This window comes from Netta rufina (genome assembly GCF_964035555.1).
Source record: "Netta rufina genome assembly, chromosome: 16".
Lineage (NCBI taxonomy): Eukaryota > Metazoa > Chordata > Aves > Anseriformes > Anatidae > Netta > Netta rufina.
Window position 1 is genome coordinate 13,897,747 of NC_140140.1, and position 22,057 is coordinate 13,919,803.

Sequence of the window (22,057 nt, forward strand, 5' to 3'; positions counted from 1 at the left end):
TGTATAAGGACTTGTAAGATGCACCAATGTGAACTGTAAAATCTGTAGTGAGATACATGACACACTTGCTACTTGTAATGTAGACTTCAAGATGCAAATGTTTATAGGAATCTAATTTTACATTTGCAAAACTATTTTATAAAAATATCAAAATATTTCTGCAGCTGTAATTTACGTGGTCAAAATGTAAACCAGCAGAGTTTTCTTTATTTCATTCTTTAGAGTTACATACTTGAAGAATACATGAAAAGTAGCAGAGTAATGTATTTCACAGTGAAAAATTTCCCTCTTGAATCACATTAAGTATTACCAATCTTCTTTTCAAACTTAGTGCAGTTTTATACCTTTTTCAGTGGACAGTCTTATATACACTACCAGCATAAGCAGGGTCTGACAACAGTGACAATTTTTTTTTTTTTTTTTTTTTTAGGAGAAAAACACTTTTAGACTGGAAAGTACAGGAAAATGGAGACATTTCTTAAATTTCCAGCAAAGTTCTGCCGAAAGAAAACCCAAGAAATGCTCCACATAATTAATTTCAATCGAAGAAATAAATTCAATGGCCCATTTAATAAACTTCTTTTATTTAACAAACTTCTTTTTCTTTCCTTTGGTATACCAATTCATTTGTAGTCTTAGCTCTTTGCCAATAGATGTCTGATTTTTAAAATTTTTTGCTGGTTATAAAGGTGCTACTTTTATATACTCTTTAATTGCAGGTTTGTAAAAATGTGAAATTAAAAACCCCTCATCCACATGAAAAACTAGGTACGGTTTGTTTCGTTGTTGTACACTTAACAGATGGATTTCAAAACACAAAATACCTGTATATAAAAAGGAAGATAGTGCACTTTAAGCTTATAACATTCCGTTTTCAAATCCTCCATCCAATAATCAGTAACACTGTTCTTCTGCAGCCTTCTCCTAAATACGCATGACCCTTCCATTGTAAAATAAACAAGACAGCAATATTTGACTCCTTTTTTAAAGCGTGTGCTGTAAGAACAACTTTGACACCAAAATATCACATACATGAGATGTAAAGGTATGGCTCCTAAGGTCTTGATTAAATTCTCTTATAAAATTACAATTCAAGTTACTGGAAAACATAACCTTATAATTTTAAAAAGCAATATGCTCTTCTTAGACTTTTTCCATTTCTGTACTGTAAATGGAAATTTTAAGATAAAGATGCAAGTAGAAAAAACAAAATCTCAGAACAGGTAACGCTGTGAATTTTTATAAGAAAAGCATTATGCACAAAATGCAGCAAGTGAAAGTCCAGTATGTTCTTGCCTTTTACCTACCTGAATATTTTCATTCACAGTTGTTCAAAAATTGCTAATTTGTCAGTACATTTTGTAAGGCTAGATTTACAACAGCATTTTTGTAAAGGTGAGAATATACAGTATATACTGAAGACATTGACTCAGTCCTTGCAGTGTTGTATATTATCTATGGGAAATATAACAGCAGTTATAGTTCTATGACTGATTAGTGGAAGATGAAGCTTCTGCTTCTGTTGGTTTCTGACCTTCCTTAGGTGTTTCTGGCTTCATCTCTTTACCGATCTCCCTACTTTGACTCTGATCTTTCCGATCTTTTCCTCTTTCACGATCTTGATCTCTGTCTCGATCTCTTTCTTTCTCCCTGCTTCGATCCCGGTCTCGGTCTCTGTCACGATCGCTGTCTCTGCTTCTTGATCGTTCTCTGTCACGTCTCCTGTAGGTGTTGTCTCTGTGTCTCTCCCAGTCCCTGTCTCTGTTCCAGTTTCTGCCACGGTCTCTTTCCCAAGGTCTGCCATGTTCTCGATCCCTTCGTCTTTCCTCAAAGGGTCTGCTTTGTCGATTATCTGCTTGCTGAGGCTCTGGCTGATCTAAAACCTTGTCTTTATTTCCTCCTTCGTATCTCTCTCTCTGTCTCCCTTCAAATGTCTGGCCTCTAAATTCAAGATTTTTGCCTTCTCGGAAGTCAGATCCTGACCACTGTCCTTCTGACTCAGGCCCTTGCCCAGGAATACCAGAAAGAGGTGCAGACGGCCCAGCTTCCTCCCACATCTCCTTTCTGTGGCCTGGTGGATGACTGGGAAGGTCCAGGAGTGGTCTTGGGGTTGGCTTCATGTTTTGTGGCGACTGACCTTGGAAATGAAATCTGGAAGGGGGAGGTTTGTTTTGTTCTGGAAACATTGGAGGTGTGGCTCCTCTTGGTCCTCCAAACTGAAGCGGAGCTGGACCTCTCTGGTTGGCAAACCTGGGTGGTGGACTCCCTCCTCTCCGTTCTTCAAATGGCTGTGGCAAAAGTCCTCGTGGGCCGGGTATATGGTTTGGAGCCGGACCTCTTTGCCCTTCAAATTGATTTGGGTGAGGCCCTCTTGGTCCCCCAAAATGACTAGGGGCTGGACCTCTAGGCCCTCCGAACTGCGGACCTCCTCTCTGTCCTTTAAACTGAGCTGGTGGGGGTCGCCTTTGACCTCCAAAAGGAAAAGGCGAAGGTCCTCTGTTTCCCATGAACTGAGGTTGATCAGGGCCTTCAAACTGTCCCGGAGGCCTGATCATCTCGTTATATTGGGAATCTGAGAATTCCCTTTGTTCCATGTGAGGCTCCCTATGATCTTCAAACTGAGATGGTGACATTCCTCTTGGAACACCGTGATAAGACGGAGCAGGGCCCCTGTTATCACCAAACAGAGACGGTGGTCCATGCTGTGTAGAAAACAAGGAAGGAATGGGACCCTTTTGACTTCCAAATCTTCCAGGGGCAGATCCTCTTTGTCCATCGTTATTTGGAGAACCATGCTCTTCTGAGAACTGTGGCGCTGGGCCTCTAAAATTAGGTCCATGAGGTCCTCCGGGTGCGTTGAGCATCAGTGGTGCTGGAGGTCCTCCCTTCTGCCCAGACAAAGGAAACGGACCTCCAGCTCGGTTCTCCTCAAAGTGCTGTGGGAGAGGTCCACCCTCACCCTGAACTGGTGGAGATTCAGTTTGTTCTACAAATTGATGAGGCTGAGGGTTTCTCTGTTCTTCGTATTGCACCACAGAAAGACCCCTGTCTGGTTCAAAGTGACCAGGTCCCTTTTCCTGAGAAGTAAACATTGGATTTGCCTCATTTGACCAGGATGCTTTGTGCATATCTTGCAAAGACTGACCGTCATTAGATGTGGAGAAATTAGGCTGAAAAGACGTACTTGGAGGTGTCGGAAGCAGCACTTTACGTAAAGGCTTGGATGTAGAAGGTTCTGCAGAAACTGCTTGACTCACATTTTCCAAAGTAACTTGAACAGTATTTTCAAATTTGCTATTAGGTGCCTCTTCCTGCAGCACTGCAGGAGCCTTTTCACTGGAAACCCAATTATCACCACCGTAACTAAGCTGAGTAGCAGGAATTAAAGTTTTATCTTCCTTACCAAGTGAAGTCTGCAAAGTGTTTGGAAAACTCTCTTGAGGGTCACAGCTCTGGTTTAAAACTTGTTCTTGCTGATTGGAAGGTAAATCTACTTTTTGCGCAGCCTGTTGGTCCTGATGGAACAATTCAGTCTTTAGTAGGGAAGATTTTGGTGGAGGTGACATTAAAGCATCAGACACCGAGAAGTGAGCCATTGAAACACCAACAGCTGCTCGTTGTTGTCTGAGGGCTTCTTCTTGCTCCTCTATTTGTCGTTTCTGCTCTTCTATTTGTCTGTCTAATTCTTCTAACATTTTTTGCTGTTCCACCAAGGATGAAGACACAAATAAATCTGGCACATACAAAGCAGGTGTTTCCACAGAAGTGTTTTTAGTATCTGTATACATTTTGTTAGGTAAATTATCAACAGTAACTTTTGATTCCAAGATAGATTCCAAGATAGTTTTGTCTTCCGGATCATAGGCCTCAACCTCTAGTTCTGCTGTGTTACTGGGCTTCTCCACACTATACAGTTTTTTGCTTTCACCAGTCTGCATTTCAAAAGCTTTCTCTGGATCATATTCTTCTTCGGAATCGTATGGCCTGTCATCCTCCTCATCTTCTATAGCTTTGTCTTTTGACATCTGTCCGAACTGTTGTACAATGGGATCTAGCAAAGGAACAGCTGACACACCTCCATCCACAGCTGCTTGAGCTTCCTGATTTGAAGACTGGACAGTTTCAGTCTCTTTAGCAAGAGGTTCAAAAGTCTTCTTTTTACCAAAAAGTATCTGGAGGATGTGCTCAAGAGGTGTGGCAGTTTTTGAGGATGAAGAATGTGTAGCAGTAGCACTTGTAGAAGCAGTAGCTGAAACTGGTGGCGTTACGGTACTTGTGGTTCCACTCTTAATCGAGGACAGTATTACTGAAGGTGTAACTGATGAGGTTTCTGGAACGGGAAGTGGGGGTGGAGGTGGAGGAAATCCAGGTGGTGTTGTACTTACAGCTGAATCTCCCGAATACAGTGTGTATTTCGGAGTTTTCTTTTCTTGTGAAGAAGCTGCTGGCCCCTTAGAGTACAGCGATGTTTCTGTTCCCTTTTGCACCTGAATTCGGCTGCGCTTTTCCTCTATTTTGACTGTATCCATGCTAGTAGCAAGACGCTTCCCTTTCTGACAGATAACCAATCCAAGAATTAAATTCGGACGTGAAGACTCCAGACCTGAAAGGAAACACAAAGATTGTATATGTAAAAAACTACTATTTTTTATCTGTGTTTTCAATAGGAACTTATCATTTTATATAATGGCAGCTATGAGAGTCATAACAGTAACAGTTCTTCTAAATTTCACGCAGTGACATTAATTCATAAGCATATGTATCTATATTTATTTACTATTTATATAAATTTGTATACAGTAACTAAAAAATATTTTAATTCTTTCCCTTGATATTCTTTAATAATGCAGTAACAGGTATGATTACTGAAAGATGTCCTTGCAAATGTCTCTAATGTTCAAAAATTAAAGTTTTCCTATTTTTGTATTATTACTTTCTACTTATTGTTGTCCACTTCCCCCCCAATCAAATATTGCCTTTCAAAATACTTTGCAAATACCTTATATACACAGAGATACTGATAAGTGAGAAAACCTGGACAAGCAATCTAACTTTCTGTAGGGCTATGTTGGAATTGAAGAACCAGAAATAAAGAGAAAAAAACTAATGCTATTAAAACAAACAAACAAACAAACAAACAACAACAACAAAATACAAACACTTCACTTTCTGTTACAAAGAAAGCACAAGGCATTGTTAAACTTAATAATTACATTTCTGTTCTAATCTGTGCTAAAATACCGGACTGACATTTACACCATTCCATCAAGGTGACTTTTAACACTGTTGTAGAATTGAGTTTGATGCCACAGACCCTTCCCTAAGTAAGAAATGTGAGCAGAATTACTCCATTGTGAGAGGGCAGGGACGGCAAGATGTACAACAAAAGGAGGCAGGACAGGAACTAAACAAGTAATTATCTTTGGTGAATCTAAGATTATTTGGAAAGGATCAAAAATCCTTGATTCACCCAATTAAAAACTCCTTTCAACCCATTGCCTAAAAGCAATCCTAGCAATTCTGATCACTATAGTTTACTACCCCAGATGAAATTACATTAATACATAACATCAGGGCATAGCTCAAAAGACAGCTTACTTGGGAAGACTGTGTAAACTCTGAAGAGACTCAATAGTTAGGTATGATTCACTCTGAGTGACTGCTTTACATTTTTTCTTTATCAGCATGTGAGTAATGACTCCACATTTGGTCAGCATTGACCCGTGCAGAGTATCTCTCAAATCTGTGTTCACCCTAAAACTCCTCATAAGCATTCACTGTTCTTCTGTCATTAACGTATTGGTTATCTGCTCTTCTGCAGAGACCTGTGATTTATCCAACTAGTCACAACATGCATCTCAAACACTGAATAATTGAAACGAGCAGGTTTCAAAAATCTATTGGACTGTGTATCTAAAATTAACAGTAAAAAAAGATAAAAAAACTGTTCTGAATCCCTGTAAGAGACAGAGATCATCGCTAATAAAAGGACAGCCTATGTTTGCTCAAGAATGCAAGTAGGGGAAGATCACTTAAATGCTTCCCTAGAGCAGGTTAAAAGCACAGCGGAAGACTGCAGACGTAGCCAATTCAATGGCAAACTCATTCTTATATGTTACTGTCCAGAAAGGAATGTAGTTCATTTATTCGGGCTGGAAAATCTAGCCCACAGTTTAGGACTCTGTCTGCCTCCCTGTGCCAAGTGTTAACACTTACATGTTCTTGTTTTTTGGTTATGAAACAGGAATAATAGTTTTTGCCTACTTTTCAAGAACTGGGTAAATTAAAGACTACCAGGTGCTTACATTCAGCTTATAGAGACTACATGATGACTTGAGGTAGCAACAAGCCTGCCTTTTTAGCTGTAGCCTGAAAACAATGACGTAGACTGTGCACTGTTCAGGGATGGATAAGACAGGCTCAGAGTGTATGAGAAAAATCTTGTCCAAGAACACAAAGCAAGCGCCCTTTGCAATTTCATGCAGGAAAGAAGAGTATTTTCCTAGCATTACATTGCTTGTTGGTGGTGCTTTTTTGTTATTATTTTTTAAGTTGCATGCCATTAACATGTGAAAACCTGGCCAGGCAGAACACTCATCTGTTTATGAATATAAGCCCTGAGAATGCTTTATTGAGTTTAGTCCTAAACTTGTATTTGGGTAGTAGAGGACAGTCAGCTTGTCAGAAAGGTCAGCTCCTTACGTGTTTTAATGTGTAATTATTTTGCACTGTTTAGTATTTTGCAATCCGTCCTTACAACAATGAAGTTTTGCCTTCATTGTAACCTGTAGCTCTTAAGCTCCTCAACCTGTTACTCTATATGAAAAAAGGTACTTATTTGGAAACTAAGCATATGCACCGCCTCCATCCTCAGATGAAGATGACTTCAAATTTTGTAATATAAAGGTGTTTCACGTCTGAATTCGTTCTCATTTCTTCTGTTTCCATGTTCAACGCACAAAGATGGAGCAAATTCAAGCCATACATTACTGCTGATAACTAACTAAAAATAGAAGATTGTAATATATACCAACCTATACCACCTACTGTCTGCCACCTACGCAAAAGGAATTTGCCTACTCCCAGGCAAAACCAATGTTCTGAAGTCAGGGATTTGTCTGGAACTCGATCCAGGTAGCACAGAATATTTCAGACCCCGTGTACATGCATATTGCATGCACAGCGTAATACATACCATGAGATAACAACAACGTAGTGAAACATAAACGTTACCTTTGTCTTCACAAATTTCTTGACTGCTCCGTGGGATAAGAGTCTCCTACGTGATTTAGGGGACAGCACATGGCTTGTAGGGACCTAAAACTTGGTGGATTTATGGGTTGTTGAAAGTAGGGTCGGTTTAATGTTCTGATAATGTTTGCTTGTTTGTCTCAATATAGTGGCTGTTCTATGTACTCCATTTTATGGGTAAACAAATCCTCCTAACAGCAGATATTTATCTTGTTGGAAAGGCTATGTGAGTTTCAGACCATGTCACCTTGAGATGATTGACTTTGCAATTTTTTCCTATACGCATACTTTTAAAATGTTTTTATAAAATTATATTTTTTTAATTATGCTTACATTAAACATTCAAAACCAATTGGACTCTGATTTACTCGTTTTGTAATTTTACCTAGCAGTTAACCTCCCCTAAATTTTGTGCTTACCTGGTCCCTCAAAGGGCAAGAGTTTGGAAGGAATTGGGTCCTTAGAACTCAGTGGGATCAGGTAGAGATCCTTGACATGTCTTTTGTTATTAGTTACAACACCAAAACGACCACGACTGCTAAAATAGGAGTAGAGAGAGATATAGACAAGTTCTTCTTCTTCTGTGGCAGGATGGAAACGAATCAAACACAATTTCTGAAATACAAAAGCAAAGTGGAAAAATTCAACCTGTAACATATCAGCAAATAAAATCATAAAAGTACTCAACTATTGTTTTCCAACACAATACTCAAGATTTAAGAAAATACTGTCATTCAATCGGTAATATTAAACCAGAATTAATTTTGTCATTTTCAGAAATACCAACTATTTACGTATCTCACATCAAGCTACACCTCTTTAGGTTCAGAATATTCAAATAATTATGAAAGAACTGGAAAATTCTTAGATTATGTTTGCATACTGTGCTTCATTTTTACTAAATCCATAAGGGTTTAAGTAGTAAAACTTATTACATACACTTACTAATAATTTCCTCGTCTTTTAAAATTGAATTTCTATTTTCAGTAACTGAATAAATAGATGGTTTATATTCAGTCATTAAAAAACAATAGGTTGTATGAATGTTTAACTACTACACAGGGGAAAGATGATTGGCAGCTCAACAGGCAAACCAGTTTCTTCAATAAATCAAAAATTTCAATGGAATAAGTGGTAGCAGTAGTTTTCTAGGTATGATCAACATCAATATAAATTAGTAAAAAGGAAATTCTATTAAAAGCTGCTGTATATTTCTTCCTGGTTTTCCAAAGGATTTTAAGTAAATACCTTAGAAAGTGAATATTTGAGTTTGCCAACATAATCCCAGACCGTCTTCGGTGAGATCCTCCCACCAATATGAATCGTGTCTGGTAAATCCTAAACAAGAAGCATTACATGGTCGTATAAGAAAAGGAAAGAGAGGCTACAGTTTCGAACCAGCACAGATTGCCCCATCCCAGTAGCTTAGGCGATAATGCAGTACTATATTTTACTAAACTTGCACATATACATTCCTAATTTCAGATGGGCTATTTCCAAAATGCAAGGCGTTCATTATAGCATATTACTGGAAGGCTGGCAGTACACACAAAACAGAAAAAGCACTGCCTGACGAAGATAGCAGTGGAAGGTCAAATACTTTTGTATGCCTATCAGCCGATTATATTTGTTAGCTTTGCTTTTACAGGGAACCTGTTATATGTAGTATAGCTTTTATCTACACTTTCAATTTATCTGAAATTTTTGCACCCATATGAATTCTAGTTAGCTTCCTGTCATGATGACATGAAACCTATTTTAGCAAAAGCAACAAGAGAGCCACCAACCCTCCTAAGAAAAGACCTAAACCACACGCCTGAAACCCCCAGTCACAACAAATACACTTCTTCAGAGAAGTTAAATAACTGCTCAGTTGTTTCATCACAAGCTGTCATACTACCTAATTAGTTGAATGTACACCCTCCCAAAATATAAAAGCAGTTGCATCAAAGTTAATCAAAGGATGATATTTTTAATAAATGGCCAAACTTTTCTAATAGATCACATCAGTGATCCATCTGTTTGTGAGCAGAACAAGGCATCTATTTCAAAACACTTGCTCTAGAACTTCTCGTCAAAAACTGATCTTGAAATCAAGCTATTATTCTATGTTAGATACTAACATATATATAAACATATTAACAGACGTGAGAATTCTTCACAAATATGTGAGGAATTTTTTTTAAAAGGCTCTCTCTCCTTCCCCCCGCCTCGGGCTACTGTTCCTATTACTAAAGGAGATTACTAAAGGGATGCAATTTTTTTTTTGTTACACTTCCAATATAACAACATACGCAGTGACCCCAGCCTTTCTAACAACAGGAACTGCAATATAATCTAAACGCATAAACGTGTCAGTGCTAACCTCACTAAGATAATCAAAGCACCCGGAGACAGGATATGCTTTAGTGACAAATTTGCCCACACTCTGCATATTAATAAATCCTTTCCAAATGGTGTTGAGGCGAGAGAGGAAGAGAGAAGTATCGCTGCCTTGAGGTGAGCGTGGCTCGGCAACACTGCAAAACAAATCCAAAAGAGAAACGTTATAGAGCACAGTAAGAATGCTTCCTTCTTCTTCTTTTCTTCCCACCTTTTATTGATCAATTACTTGCTTTTTTTTAAATAAAGTAACAGAAGCCTTAGTAAGTGCTTTGTTAATGTTTTCCACTTTCATCCAATATAGGATGAAAGTCTGGAGCAGCTTTAAACCAACCCTCACAAACACTTAATATATTTGAATGCACGTGCAGATTTAAAGTCAAATATCTTGCAAGTTTTATTTCTTCAAATATCTTGCAAGTTTTAATTCTTCAACACATTGAAGAATTTTTACTGTCAATATATAACGATGCTCAGAAAATTTTACCAACTAGAGAAGGTAAACAAGGAGATGATGAATTAAAAATTTAAAGTTCAGGTAATCGGATTTAAAGTTGAACACGCCTTTTGATTATTGGCAGGGGAGGGTAAGAAGCAAAGGGGGACAAACAAACTGAACATAGTGAGACTAAAGATTCAGTGGCTTAGCTTACTATTAAATATACACACCTGATATTGGGTGACTGATGAACAGCTAAGTATCTTGGATCTGGTGAGGACGATGGTTTTGTCAATATTGATTTGGGGACAGTCATAACTGGTTTTGACATTTCCTGCTTTGTCTCCCCTGTTGAAACTTTATCAGATGCAGTACCAGAGCGCAGGGCTGTCGTCGTAGTACCAGAGGAGGCGCTCATTGCTGTTCTAGAGTCTCGGCCAGAAACTGTTACAGTTGTGACAACTGCACCAGTGCAAGAGGCAGGAAAAGTCGAAGGTTCTTCAGATGAAGAATCTGTGTTGTTATGGCCTTGGGTTGTAGGAATGTAAGTTCTTTCTAAGCTCGACTGGGAAACTGCTTCTGCTGCAGGTCCAACTTCGGTTTCCTCTGTGTTTTCAGAGGCTGCCTCTTTAGCAGGCTCCGCTGCTGCTGATGGTGCAGAACTTTCATATTTTGGCTGAACTTCTGGTTTAGATTTTGACTCTGCTTTTTTAGCAGAAGCCATTAATTTTATCTTCTTCGGTGGTAGTTCATCTTCAGATGCTGAAATCTGACCTACAAAATTAATTTTCAAGTGTTTTTGATTACTTTTTAACAATGAAAAGGTCTGAAGAGAAAAACAAGTAAGCAAGCAATGCTCTTAACAATTCTTTTACTTCAGACAAAGTCAACACAGTAGATACCTGTACAGATTTTGCAGTTCAGGTCAAAAAGATGGGCTCGATGTTGATTTGTTGTATCCTTCAACACACTGCTAAAAACATCTAGAGAAGGAGCACTATTTACATTTTGTACAGTTCGGGTTGACTTCTGCTTCTCCTGGAAGTGAACAAACACAGAAAACATTCTGGTTGATTGCTAAATTCAATCATAAAAAAAATACTTTTGAAACCGTTAATTCCAGTTCTTTAAAAAGATATTAAGGGCTGTGCAGAACTACTGCTCTGAGCAGCACTTATAAAAAGATAGAATTTTGAAATATTCTTCCCCTTTTGTCGTTTGTTCAAGAATATCATGTCAAACAGAGTTCTCAAATAGTATTTGTCCTCATTTCATTTCATGTAATTCTGAAGTAGATACTATCACATTAACTGCTTCCTGAGAATACGGAATTGTAATACTGATTACATTTTTTGGGGGGAAAACAATTGGCTAAGATTTTGCTGTAAACTGAGACAAAGGTCTGAAAAACACGCATCATCTGATATTTTAGAAGCACATGCTTATATATATGCCTGATACTAGGCTGTTGCATTCCTTCAAACCAAAAGGAAAATGCTCATAGCACACCTACTAGGTGATATTCTTACAGCTCATTGAAACAACCTGCATTTCTGATACAAAATTTGAGGCTCTAGTTAGCATTTATCTCCCTTGGCACCTCCACGCTAAAGCAATAGCTAATACTTAGAATCAGACACCGGGGGAGAATCTTCCATATTTACATCTGGCACTTGTTCCCGTTTTACAGCTGCTTTCTTGATCTCGTGTGATTTGGTTCTTGACTCTAACATCTGAGAGAAACAAAAACACTTTAGTAAGAAGTCTGCATACTGATTTTATAATTTTATTTTGTATTTTCTTATCAGTTGGCTAGTGGAAGAGAAACAGCTTACGTTATTCATATTTCATTAGGAAGAAAACCATATATTAATTATGGGTGGTAAGGGCTGGTGAAGTTACTGTTAGTTCATATCTAAGGACACACTGGAGAATTGTATTGCTTACCGCTTTGGCTGGTTTCTCTTTCCACACAGACAGTTCTTTAGATGAAAGTTCTTCGGGTTTCATTCTCACTAGTTTTGACAGTGAGATTTCTTCACGAAGAACACGATGAAAAAGTCCCTAAAAAAAACAAACCACACTTTGTTGCCATGCTGAATAGCTTAAGCAACTAACATGATTTGCAGTGCTGAACTGTCAAAACCCTTTCAGGTTTCTTAATTCCCTATTAAAAATGCCAGTTAATCTTAAGAAAACTTAGAATGGTGCAGCAACCAGAAACTAATGATGAAATCATCATGAAGTATGAATTTTCCATATTACCATAAAATATACTATCAATTCTACTGAACAGGAATTTCGAGAGATGAACTGCCACTCCCGTTTCTTATCTATAGTAGAATTTTTTTTAAAAAATTACGTTGTCTAGTCACTATTTCCATCTGCACCAGCTTCTTTTTCCTTTAAAAGATAAATTATCATGTACACAAGTAGTATCCCATACAAACTACAGAACGTCACAGAAGAAAACATTTTTTTTTTCTAAGAATGCCACTCAATAAACAAATATTTCACTACAAAGGCCAATCTTAATAAATACACGCGATCCAACTGGACTTCCATTCCAACTGGATTATTTAATATTTGAATGGCTTTAAAACAATTTTTTGTAGCATAATTCATAAGTCTCTCTCTTGAAACTACATATTGAGGATAGATTTTGATGTATTATTTAAAAAACAGAATATATTTCAGTACGTTTACTGTATAAGTAAATTCCAAACCTGATTTTTTGGGTCCTTGAGATTGAACATGATGCTACGGTATTTACTCTTGTATCGGTTGTCCGTAACTTGAAACAAATTAAACATCTCCTTTTCAATATTGAGTGCTACTTTCCCGACTTCACTCTCTGTCATGACCAGATCATCACTATCATTGACTCTGTTAAAAACAAGAAAGGGTATGCGCATTTATGTTAGGCAGGAATTCTTCAGGCAGCATTCATAAAAACTAAATTTTCAGAGGAAGGAGTTAACCACGCTTTTATTCACTCAGTGAGGACTTCCTAAAAACACATTTCAAAGCCAAAGTCTATCTCAGGACCTCAAAATGTCAACTATGGCAACCTTTTGCTACTGTCTACAGAAGACCACGGAAGACAGCCTTAATGAACTCAAGTCAGGTCAGTCCTTACAAATACTCCTACTCATGACACTGTAATTAGTTTTTTGTTGTTGTTTTTTTGTCAGGAGCTACTGAGGGAGCTAAAACACTTCAGTTTTAATCTTAGACCCTCCACTGTGAACAGCATTTCTATTTCAGAGACACTACCAGAGCACAGTGGCCTAAGCCTTGACAGCTGACAAGAGCTTTAATATTTGTGGGACAATGTTTCAGCTTTTTTTAAAAAAAAAAAAAAAAAAAAAAAATGAAATACAGTTGCTAACTTTGGGAGAAGAAGGAACCTCTGCCTCAGCAAGCCGTACACTATGCTTCGTACAACCCCTACATCTCCAAACACCACCACTGCCAGATATCAGCTTCAGGTCACCTGCATTATAAACATTTCTATGTTGTGATTTAATTCTTCAACTGTCATTGTCTCTCACTACAAATGGGATAGTGACGTTTTTTTAAAGGCTTTTTCACATGCCCAATTATTTGACATCAGACTTTTTATTTTTAATAAAACTCTAATGCTAAAAATACTTGTAGTAATTTCTAGCACAAATTAAATCCCTTAGTATCACTTAGCAAGAAAGAAACAAAGCTCTGCAGGCTAACCCTTTGCTTCTAGTTGTAGCTTCCTATATAAAATAAGTGCTTTGAATTCCCACCCACCTCTTCCATAAAATTTCTTTTAGGGACTGACGAATATTTTGTCGAATCTGCGAGTTGGGCTGCGACTGGATAGGGCTAGCTTGTGTTTTTGCTTGACTACTTCCAGATGCAGTAGAAACGGAAGACAGCGAAGGCCTTTTGAGTCCTCCAGCCAAACTGGATGCAGCTGTTTTTTTGGAAACTGGCGAGTCATGAGAAAAAGCTGCTTGTTTTGAAGGAACGCCGCCTGTTGAAGGCCATGGTTTCTTGGGAATTACACCTTTGAAACTCCCAGCAGGTTTCAGTGTCTGCTTCATTAGTGATGTGCTAGAATTGGAAGGGGACTTCTTTGTTGGAAGATTTTTAGTGAGGGAAGATGCATGTTTCTCCACCATAGATGCTGAAGCAATAGCTTTCTTTGATGCCCCTATAAACTCTGTCGCTTTATCTTTCTTTCTCTTCTCTTCCTTTTGAGCTGTTAAAACAAAGAAGAAAATGCAGTATTAAATACTTAACATTGTAACTTCCTGTTTATGAAGACCAGCTGTCAATCTATAAGGAAGTCTGTGAAATACCTCTGGAGAACTACCAAGTATATAATTTAAGCCATTCATTTTTAAAGCCTTTTTAAAAGCCTTTTTAAAAAATGTGTAAAAGTTGACTTTTTTAAGAAGAAATTTGCCTTTGATCCTGCAGAGAGCACTTCTCAGAGACTGTCTGAAGAGTTTAAAAGAGTTGCATTTTGGTTGTAAAGGTTGAAAATCTTAGTCACAAGCTATGCAAGAAATTTGAAAAAAAAAAAAGACACCACCTTCAAAGATTCCTGAGTTGGACTTCATGATTAAGCTTCAAAAAACAAAACAAAACAAAACAACAACAACAACAAAAAAAACACATTTTCACAAAGTCTTTAAAAAAAAAAAGCAACACAACCCATATCTCACATTTAAGCAGAAATCCTCACTCCAAACTTTCTACTTTAAGGAGCAAGCAAAGAGAGTCAAGTTAAACAACAAATCAATTGCTTAAAATTTTAAACGTACATTCAAGCCATTTGGTTGCTAGTATGAGTATCACACTGTCGCTATAAACTATCAGATCTTCTCATTTACTTCCCAGTTCAACTCTAGATTTAATACTATAATATTTAATAATTGAATATTAAAACCATTGCTCAAACTGCGGCTATTTAATTCCCACCAAGTATTCCATTCACAATATCCAAAACTGCCATTTAATGTTTTTTCTAACATCAATATATTGACAATACACATAATGCACAAGAAAATTTACAAATTACAAGCGAAGGCTCCATATACTGAAGTTATAATTGCACAGGACTTTAAAAACAAGCATTTCTGTAGGTTGCATTTCACCTGTCCACATTTTGGCACTGACGGGAACAATTCAGCAAAACATAATAAGCCAAAACACATTCTCCATCCAGCAAACGCAATGTGCTCCACTTCAGTTTGCCAGAAGCATCGTTTACAGATCAGAGTTACCGTGGGCAGAGTTACCGTGACACATTCATTGTGACAGCACAAAGGTTCCGAGGGAAACCAAGAAACAACTCCTGAGATGAAGTTGTTCTGATTAGGAAAGCTAAAGTTACTTCCCCAAAAGTCTTTTTTCTCCTCCTAAATCTGCATTTGACTACTGACCAGTTAGTGACTTCTTTATTTTTTTAATTATTATCTGATGTTTTCAGCTAGCAAGGTTTTGTAATCAGAATTAGTCCCACAGCCCCGTCTGCAGAGAGCTATGTGCTTCCCGGGAAGGATGCAGAAATTTAACTTCGGTTAATTTCACCACAAACCGAACGGACCCTTTTGGTCTTCCATACCTGCTACAGTGAGAGCAGACATTATCAGCAAGGGTCTAACAACCGATTTCCCTCAGACTTGAGGGGGACAAAGGTAGGGAGCACCCTTCTGAAGCCCAGTTCAAGAAATCCTCTAACAGCATAAAGCTTGAATAGAAATACACCTCAGAAAGGGGAAGATTTGGATTACCTAAGAAACAATGCAACTACTCATTTCTGAGTGAAACAGCCTTCCCACCTTTGCCTGTCGTTAAATTCTGTTAGACGCTGAGCATTTGTAGTAGGCACCTCCAGCAGCACGCAAGCTTGTAACGAGCTGCACTACACTGCCTCTTACTGCCAGCATGTTTCACCACCAATACACAAGCTGGTGGTTAAGATGAACCATAAAACCGATGCTGTACCTGAATTTTCATAAGGCTAGGCAGAGAAGCGGGTGCTAAACGTTGCCTGGAATACAAAGTGAAGTGGAGGATGCGGAAGCACTAGCTATGTGGATCCACTGTGAGTGGATGCCTTGCCAAAGGTTTCTGAGTGAAAATTATCTGAAGTGTAAGATGAAACACACTACATTAAATCATTCCAAAGAGCGTGAAGATCTTACTATAGATTAAACTTCTTGTTCACCCACTGTTCCCGTACTTTTCCCTAGGGACTGGTCTCAAGTACTGACAAACTGAACACAAACCCAGGGGGATGTTGAGCTGGACTCACACTGACTTCTCTTCTGTTTCTATTATCTCCCAAAGCCTACCCCACAAACCTTACACTATCTGTCAGCAGGCATTGAGCTATCCCAGGAAGGAGAACAGGGATCAGAAACTATCAGTGACATTTTCAGTTTGGTCAATGAGGCACCTGGAACTTAATACACTGAGGTAAAAAGCTGAACTACTTTGAATTAACAGTCTCGAAAAGCTAGAAGATGAATATCCAAAATATGCGTACGATAAGGTTGTGAGAATTTCTCTACTTCTGGTTCCTGGTTTATCTTCTGCCCAGACTTGTCTCTTCAGGCCGGTGGGACAGCGCACCTCTGTCTCACTACGGAGCAGCAGGACAGCACAGCTCAGGGTTCAAAATGACCACAGTACAATTCGGTCCTCGGTGCTATGATTTTAGTTCTTTTGGGTCGCAGCAGAAGTACAAAACATGAAATACTAAGCTTACATTCCACACTTATAGTTTGATCATCTGTTCAAATTAGTTAACAAGCACGCTGATAGAACTAAGAACAGCAGTTAAGATATTGTGTATATAAAAAATATATCCATGCCCCAAACCTTCCTGTGTTTCAATGGCAATATCACAGTAAAACTATATACACATAAAATAAAGAAATAAATAAATGGCACTAGCACAAAGGTAGATTGAAGTTCCCAGGGTTGATAGGCAGCAGCATCAGTACAGGTTCAAGAAGAAAGATGCACAAGCATCCTTTATTCTGACAGTTCACGTCATGGCTATTTTGAAATGTTTCTACAGTAGAGCACATAACTCAATGCTTCTTTAGCCAACAGAAAATGTGCAGATATTTCAGCCTCGTGGAAGTCTAACAATCTCACAAACTAAAATACTACTTTATAATTACAACTGCCTACCTAACTACTTGATGGCAGGGATTCTGCATGTAGTAAAAGATACCTACACTACATAGGCTATTCGGTGCTTCAGAACACCTGTGAAGTACTTTCTCAAATCTGCAGGACACCTCACTACATTTGAAGGATAGTGAAGTGGTGTGTGTGTTTTGACAAAGTATCGAAGGTACTTACATCCTACATATGTTAACAACCTTTGACAGAGGTACCTCATCTTAAAAAAAAAAAAAAAGAAAAAGAAAACACCCTCATATCTTTAAGTGATGCCTCCTAGAAGCACAAGATCAGGCAATTCCTAAATATCGCAAGTCAGGTAGGCGGGGCAGGAGGCCGGCGTGGCTGACCAGGAACAGTCTAATGGAGATTAGGCGGAAACAGAGAGTGTTTCGCTACTGGAAGGAGGGCCAGGTGTCATGGAAAGAATACAGGGATGCTGTTCGTGTTTGTAGGGAGAAAGTTCGTGTGGCCAAAGCACACCTGGAGTTGAAGCTGGCTGTGTCTGTGAGAGAAAATAAAAAGGTTTTTTTAGATATGTGAATGGAAAAAGGAGAACTAAAGAATACATAGGGCTGCTCCTTGATAGGGAAGGTCTCCTCACAGACAATGACATAGGCAAAGCAGAGACGCTTAACGCCTTCTTTGCCTCTGTCTTCAATGCCGATGATGGGCTTCGGGACCCAGGGTGCCCTGAGCTGGAGGGCTGGGACAGTGGGGATGACAAACTCCCAACCGACCCTGAACGTGTGCGGGATTTGCTACTCCACCTGGATCCCTACAAGTCCATGGGTCCAGATGGGATTCATCGCCGGGTGCTGAAAGAGCTGGCGGATGTCATCGCGGAACCTCTCTCAATTATTTTTCAACGATCCTGGGAATTTGGAGAGGTCCCGGTAGACTGGAAGCTGGCAAATGTTGTGCCGATTTTCAAGAAGGGTCAGAAAGAAGACCCTAGCAATTACAGGCCTGTCAGTCTCACGTCAGTGCCTGGTAAAATCATGGAGAAGATGGTTCTCAAACTTATTGAGGCGCACCTGGGGGACAAAGCAGTCATTGGTCCCAGCCAGCATGGGTTTGTGAAGGGTAGGTCCTGCCTAACTAACCTGATTTCCTTTTATGATAAGATCACCCGTATGGTGGACCAAGGGAAACCAGCTGATGTGATTTTTTCGGACTTCAGCAAGGCTTTTGACACGGTTTCCCATAGGATCCTACTGGACAAAATGTCCACCACACAGCTAAATAAAAACATCATACGATGGGTGAGCAATTGGCTAACGGGCAGGGCCCAAAGGGTTATGGTAAATGGGGCTGCGTCAGGCTGGCGGGTGGTCACCAGTGGGGTCCCTCAAGGCTCCATTTTAGGGCCGGTACTTTTCAATATTTTTATAAACGATCTGGATGTAGGAATAGAAGGTATTTTGAGCAAGTTTGCTGATGACACCAAACTTGGAGGAGTTGTGGACTCGAATGAGGGCGGAAAGGCCTTGCAGAGGGATCTGGACAGGTTGGAGAGCTGGGCGATCACCAACCACATGAAGTTCAATAAGAGCAAGTGCCAGGTCCTGCACCTGGGACGGGGAAACCCTGGCTGCACGTACAGACTGGGCGATGAGACGCTGGAGAGCAGCCTAGAAGAGAGGGATCTGGGGGTCGTGGTAGACAGCAAGTTGAATACGAGCCAGCAGTGTGCCCTGGCAGCCAGGAGGGCCAACCGTGTCCTGGGGTGCATCAAGCACGGCATCGCTAGTAGGTCAAGGGAGGTGATTGTCCCGCTCTACTCTGCGCTGGTGCGGCCTCACCTCGAGTACTGTGTGCAGTTCTGGGCACCACACTATAAAAAGGACATGAAACTGTTGGAAAGTGTCCAGAGGAGGGCTACGAAGATGGTGAAAGGCCTGGAGGGGAAGACGTACGAAGAACAGCTGAGGTCACTGGGCCTGTTCAGCCTGGAGAAGAGGAGGCTGAGGGGAGACCTCATCACAGTCTACAACTTCCTCGTAAGGGGGTGTCGAGAGGCAGGAGACCTTTTCTCCATTAACGCCAGTGACAGGACCCGCAGGAACAGGGTTAAGCTGAGGCAGGGGAAATTTAGGCTTGACATCAGGAGGGGGTTCTTCACAGAGAGGGTGGTTGCACACTGGAACAGGCTCCCCAGGGAAGTGGTCACTGCACCGAGCCTGTCTGAATTTAAGAAGAGATTGGACTGTGCACTTAGTCACATGGTCTGAACTTTTGGGTAGACCTGTGCGGTGTCAAGAGTTGGACTTGATGATCCTTAAGGGTCCCTTCCAACTCAGGATATTCTATTCTATGATTCTATGATATCCTATTTTGACTATGACAAAATGGATCGGCCCTGACAGATTTTTTGGTTTACTGACAGGATTAGTGTTCTGCCAGACAATCCAGCTGCACCAACTCACGCTGTCCTTGCACAGGTCTTGTATCCAATGCACAGGAGCGGCACGACAGCACAGCTCAGAGTTCAAAATGACCACAGTACAATTCGGTCCTCGGTGCTATGTTTTTAGTTCTTTTGGGTCGCAGCACAAGTACAAAACATGAAATACTAAGCTTACATTCCATACTTATAGTTTGATCATCTGTTCAAATTAGTTAACAAGCACGCTGATAGAACTAAGAACAGCAGTTAAGATATTGTGTATATAAAAAATATATCCGTGCCCCAAACCTTCCTGTGTTTCAATGGCAATATCACAGTAAAACTATATACACATAAAATAAAGAAATAAATAAATGGCACTAGCACAAAGGTAGATTGAAGTTCCCAGGGTTGATAGGCAGCAGCATCAGTACAGGTTCAAGAAGAAAGATGCACAAGCATCCTTTATTCTGACAGTTCACATCATGGCTATTTTGAAATGTTTCTACAGTAGAGCACATAACTCAATGCTTCTTTAGCCAACAGAAAATGTGCAGATATTTCAGCCTCGTGGAAGTCTAACAGTCTCACAAACTAAAATACTACTTTATAATTACAACTGCCTACCTAACTACTTGATGGCAGGGATTCGGCGTGTAGTAAAAGATACCTACACTACATAGGCTATTCGGTGCTTCAGAACACCTGTGAAGTACTTTCTCAAATCTGCAGGACACCTCACTACATTTGAAGGATAGTGAAGTGGTGTGTGTGTTTTGACAAAGTATCGAAGGTACTTACATCCTACATATGTTAACAACCTTTGACAGAGGTACCTCATCTTAAACAAAAAAAAAAAAAAAAAAAGAAAACAACCTCATATCCCATTTTGACTATGACAAAATGGATCGGCCCTGACAGATTTTTTGGTTTACTGACAGGATTAGTGTTCTGCCAGACAATCCAGCTGCACCAACTCACGCTGTCCTTGCACAGGTCTTGTATCCAATGCACAGGAGGGCAGGAGCACACAGCAGAGCACAGGGGAAGTAGCATGACTGCCTCTTCTGGCAGCAGCTCACCAGTCCATTGCCTCAGCTGCAAGGCAAGCATGCCCCCAGCTTGCACCATCTTCTGATGGGCGCTGTTTCTGGTGCGTGTTTGGAAAAGTTACCAGAAGTGAGTACTCTTTTCAGAGAGCAGTATACCAACATAGGAGGGTCCCCACCGGCCCTTCAGCCCACCCTAGAGCTGAGGGGACCGAAGGCTCCCCGGGGCAGCTCCAACCCCGCAAGGCCTACCGAAGAGCCGCCGCCAACCGCCCCTCAACCGCCGCCCTCCCGGCGCCTGCGGCCTGAGGGCGGCTTCGCCAACCGCCATGAGGCAGCGGCTCGGCCCCTCGCCGTCCTGCCGGGCACCATCGGGCTCCGAGCCCCGCAGGGACGGGTGCTGAGCCCTCCTTGCTGGTCCCGGCTTCGAGGGCTTTGCGTTTTGTTTCAGTTTAGGCTGTGGAGAAAGCGGCGGGATGGACGTGGAGAGCGCGGTCTGTGAGGGAACGGCGAGGGGAAGGCAGAGGAGTGCTGAGGGGAGGAAAGGCTGCAAATGTTTTAAGTTTATTGTTTGTTTTTTTTTGCTTTTTTCCGCGTCAAGCCTCCCCATTCAATGCGAACGGTGCAGGAATGCATCGCCTAACACGAGTCGGAGAACGTCAAAGCCTTCGCTGAGGGAACCGCAGCCGCAGAGCAGGCGGCGGAGCTCAGCTGCTGAGCACAACGAGGCTCGCTCATTTCGGCGGCTGTGTGGCCTCAGCCGCTCCCGGTGCCTAAAAATAAAGCCAAAATAAAGCCAAAATAAAAATAAAATTATAAAAAAAAAAAAAGAAAAAAAGAAAGAAAGAAAGAAAAAAAAAGCCGTATGGGAGCTCAGCGGCCCCAGCTGGGGCTACACACACGGCCCCGGGGCTGCCTCAGCTGCCCACCCGCGCACCAGCCATCACGAGGGGAAATCGTGGGAGAAAAAAGCCACGATGTTTTGAAATTAACACGTGTGTTTTGTTTCTTTGTCGCAGGATGCTCTCTCCTCCCTTTCTGCCTTTCTCCCCCCCCCCCCGAGGAGCACGTCTCCGCAGCACTGGAGGCAGGAGCCTGCTACACGCAGGTACGGTGGAGGTAAATGCCTTGGTAATGCACCTGTGTGTAAAAACTTTTCTGATGTAAACCGACTCAAAAGCCCCTTTCCAGTCTTCCGAAGTTGTCAAGTGGTATTACTGCATCATGCCATGAAAATGAGCGAGGTGCATTTACGGTTCCTTAATGGTGAACAGATTCTCCAAACTAATCTGTGATAAAAGAGTGTTTCCTATAAGGAAAAAGAAAACTTTCACCCATCTATTTCACAACAATGAAAGGTCC

General features: G+C 40.5%; 1 protein-coding gene across 1 annotated transcript; it reads right to left on the minus strand.

The window, feature by feature from the left end:
- Positions 1 to 1,484: 1,484 nt before the first annotated feature.
- On the minus strand, positions 1,485 to 21,433 carry LOC311215287 (death-inducer obliterator 1-like; the record flags this gene model as incomplete). Its single annotated transcript, XM_084296383.1, has 12 exons — positions 1,485 to 4,603; positions 7,671 to 7,866; positions 8,500 to 8,589; positions 9,617 to 9,770; positions 10,303 to 10,846; positions 10,975 to 11,138; positions 11,699 to 11,805; positions 12,020 to 12,136; positions 12,799 to 12,958; positions 13,859 to 14,312; positions 20,948 to 21,226; positions 21,340 to 21,433. The coding sequence occupies 12 exons, from the start codon at positions 21,431 to 21,433 to the stop codon at positions 1,485 to 1,487; spliced, it is 5,478 nt and encodes a 1,825-aa protein (XP_084152509.1).
- Positions 21,434 to 22,057: the final 624 nt, after the last annotated feature.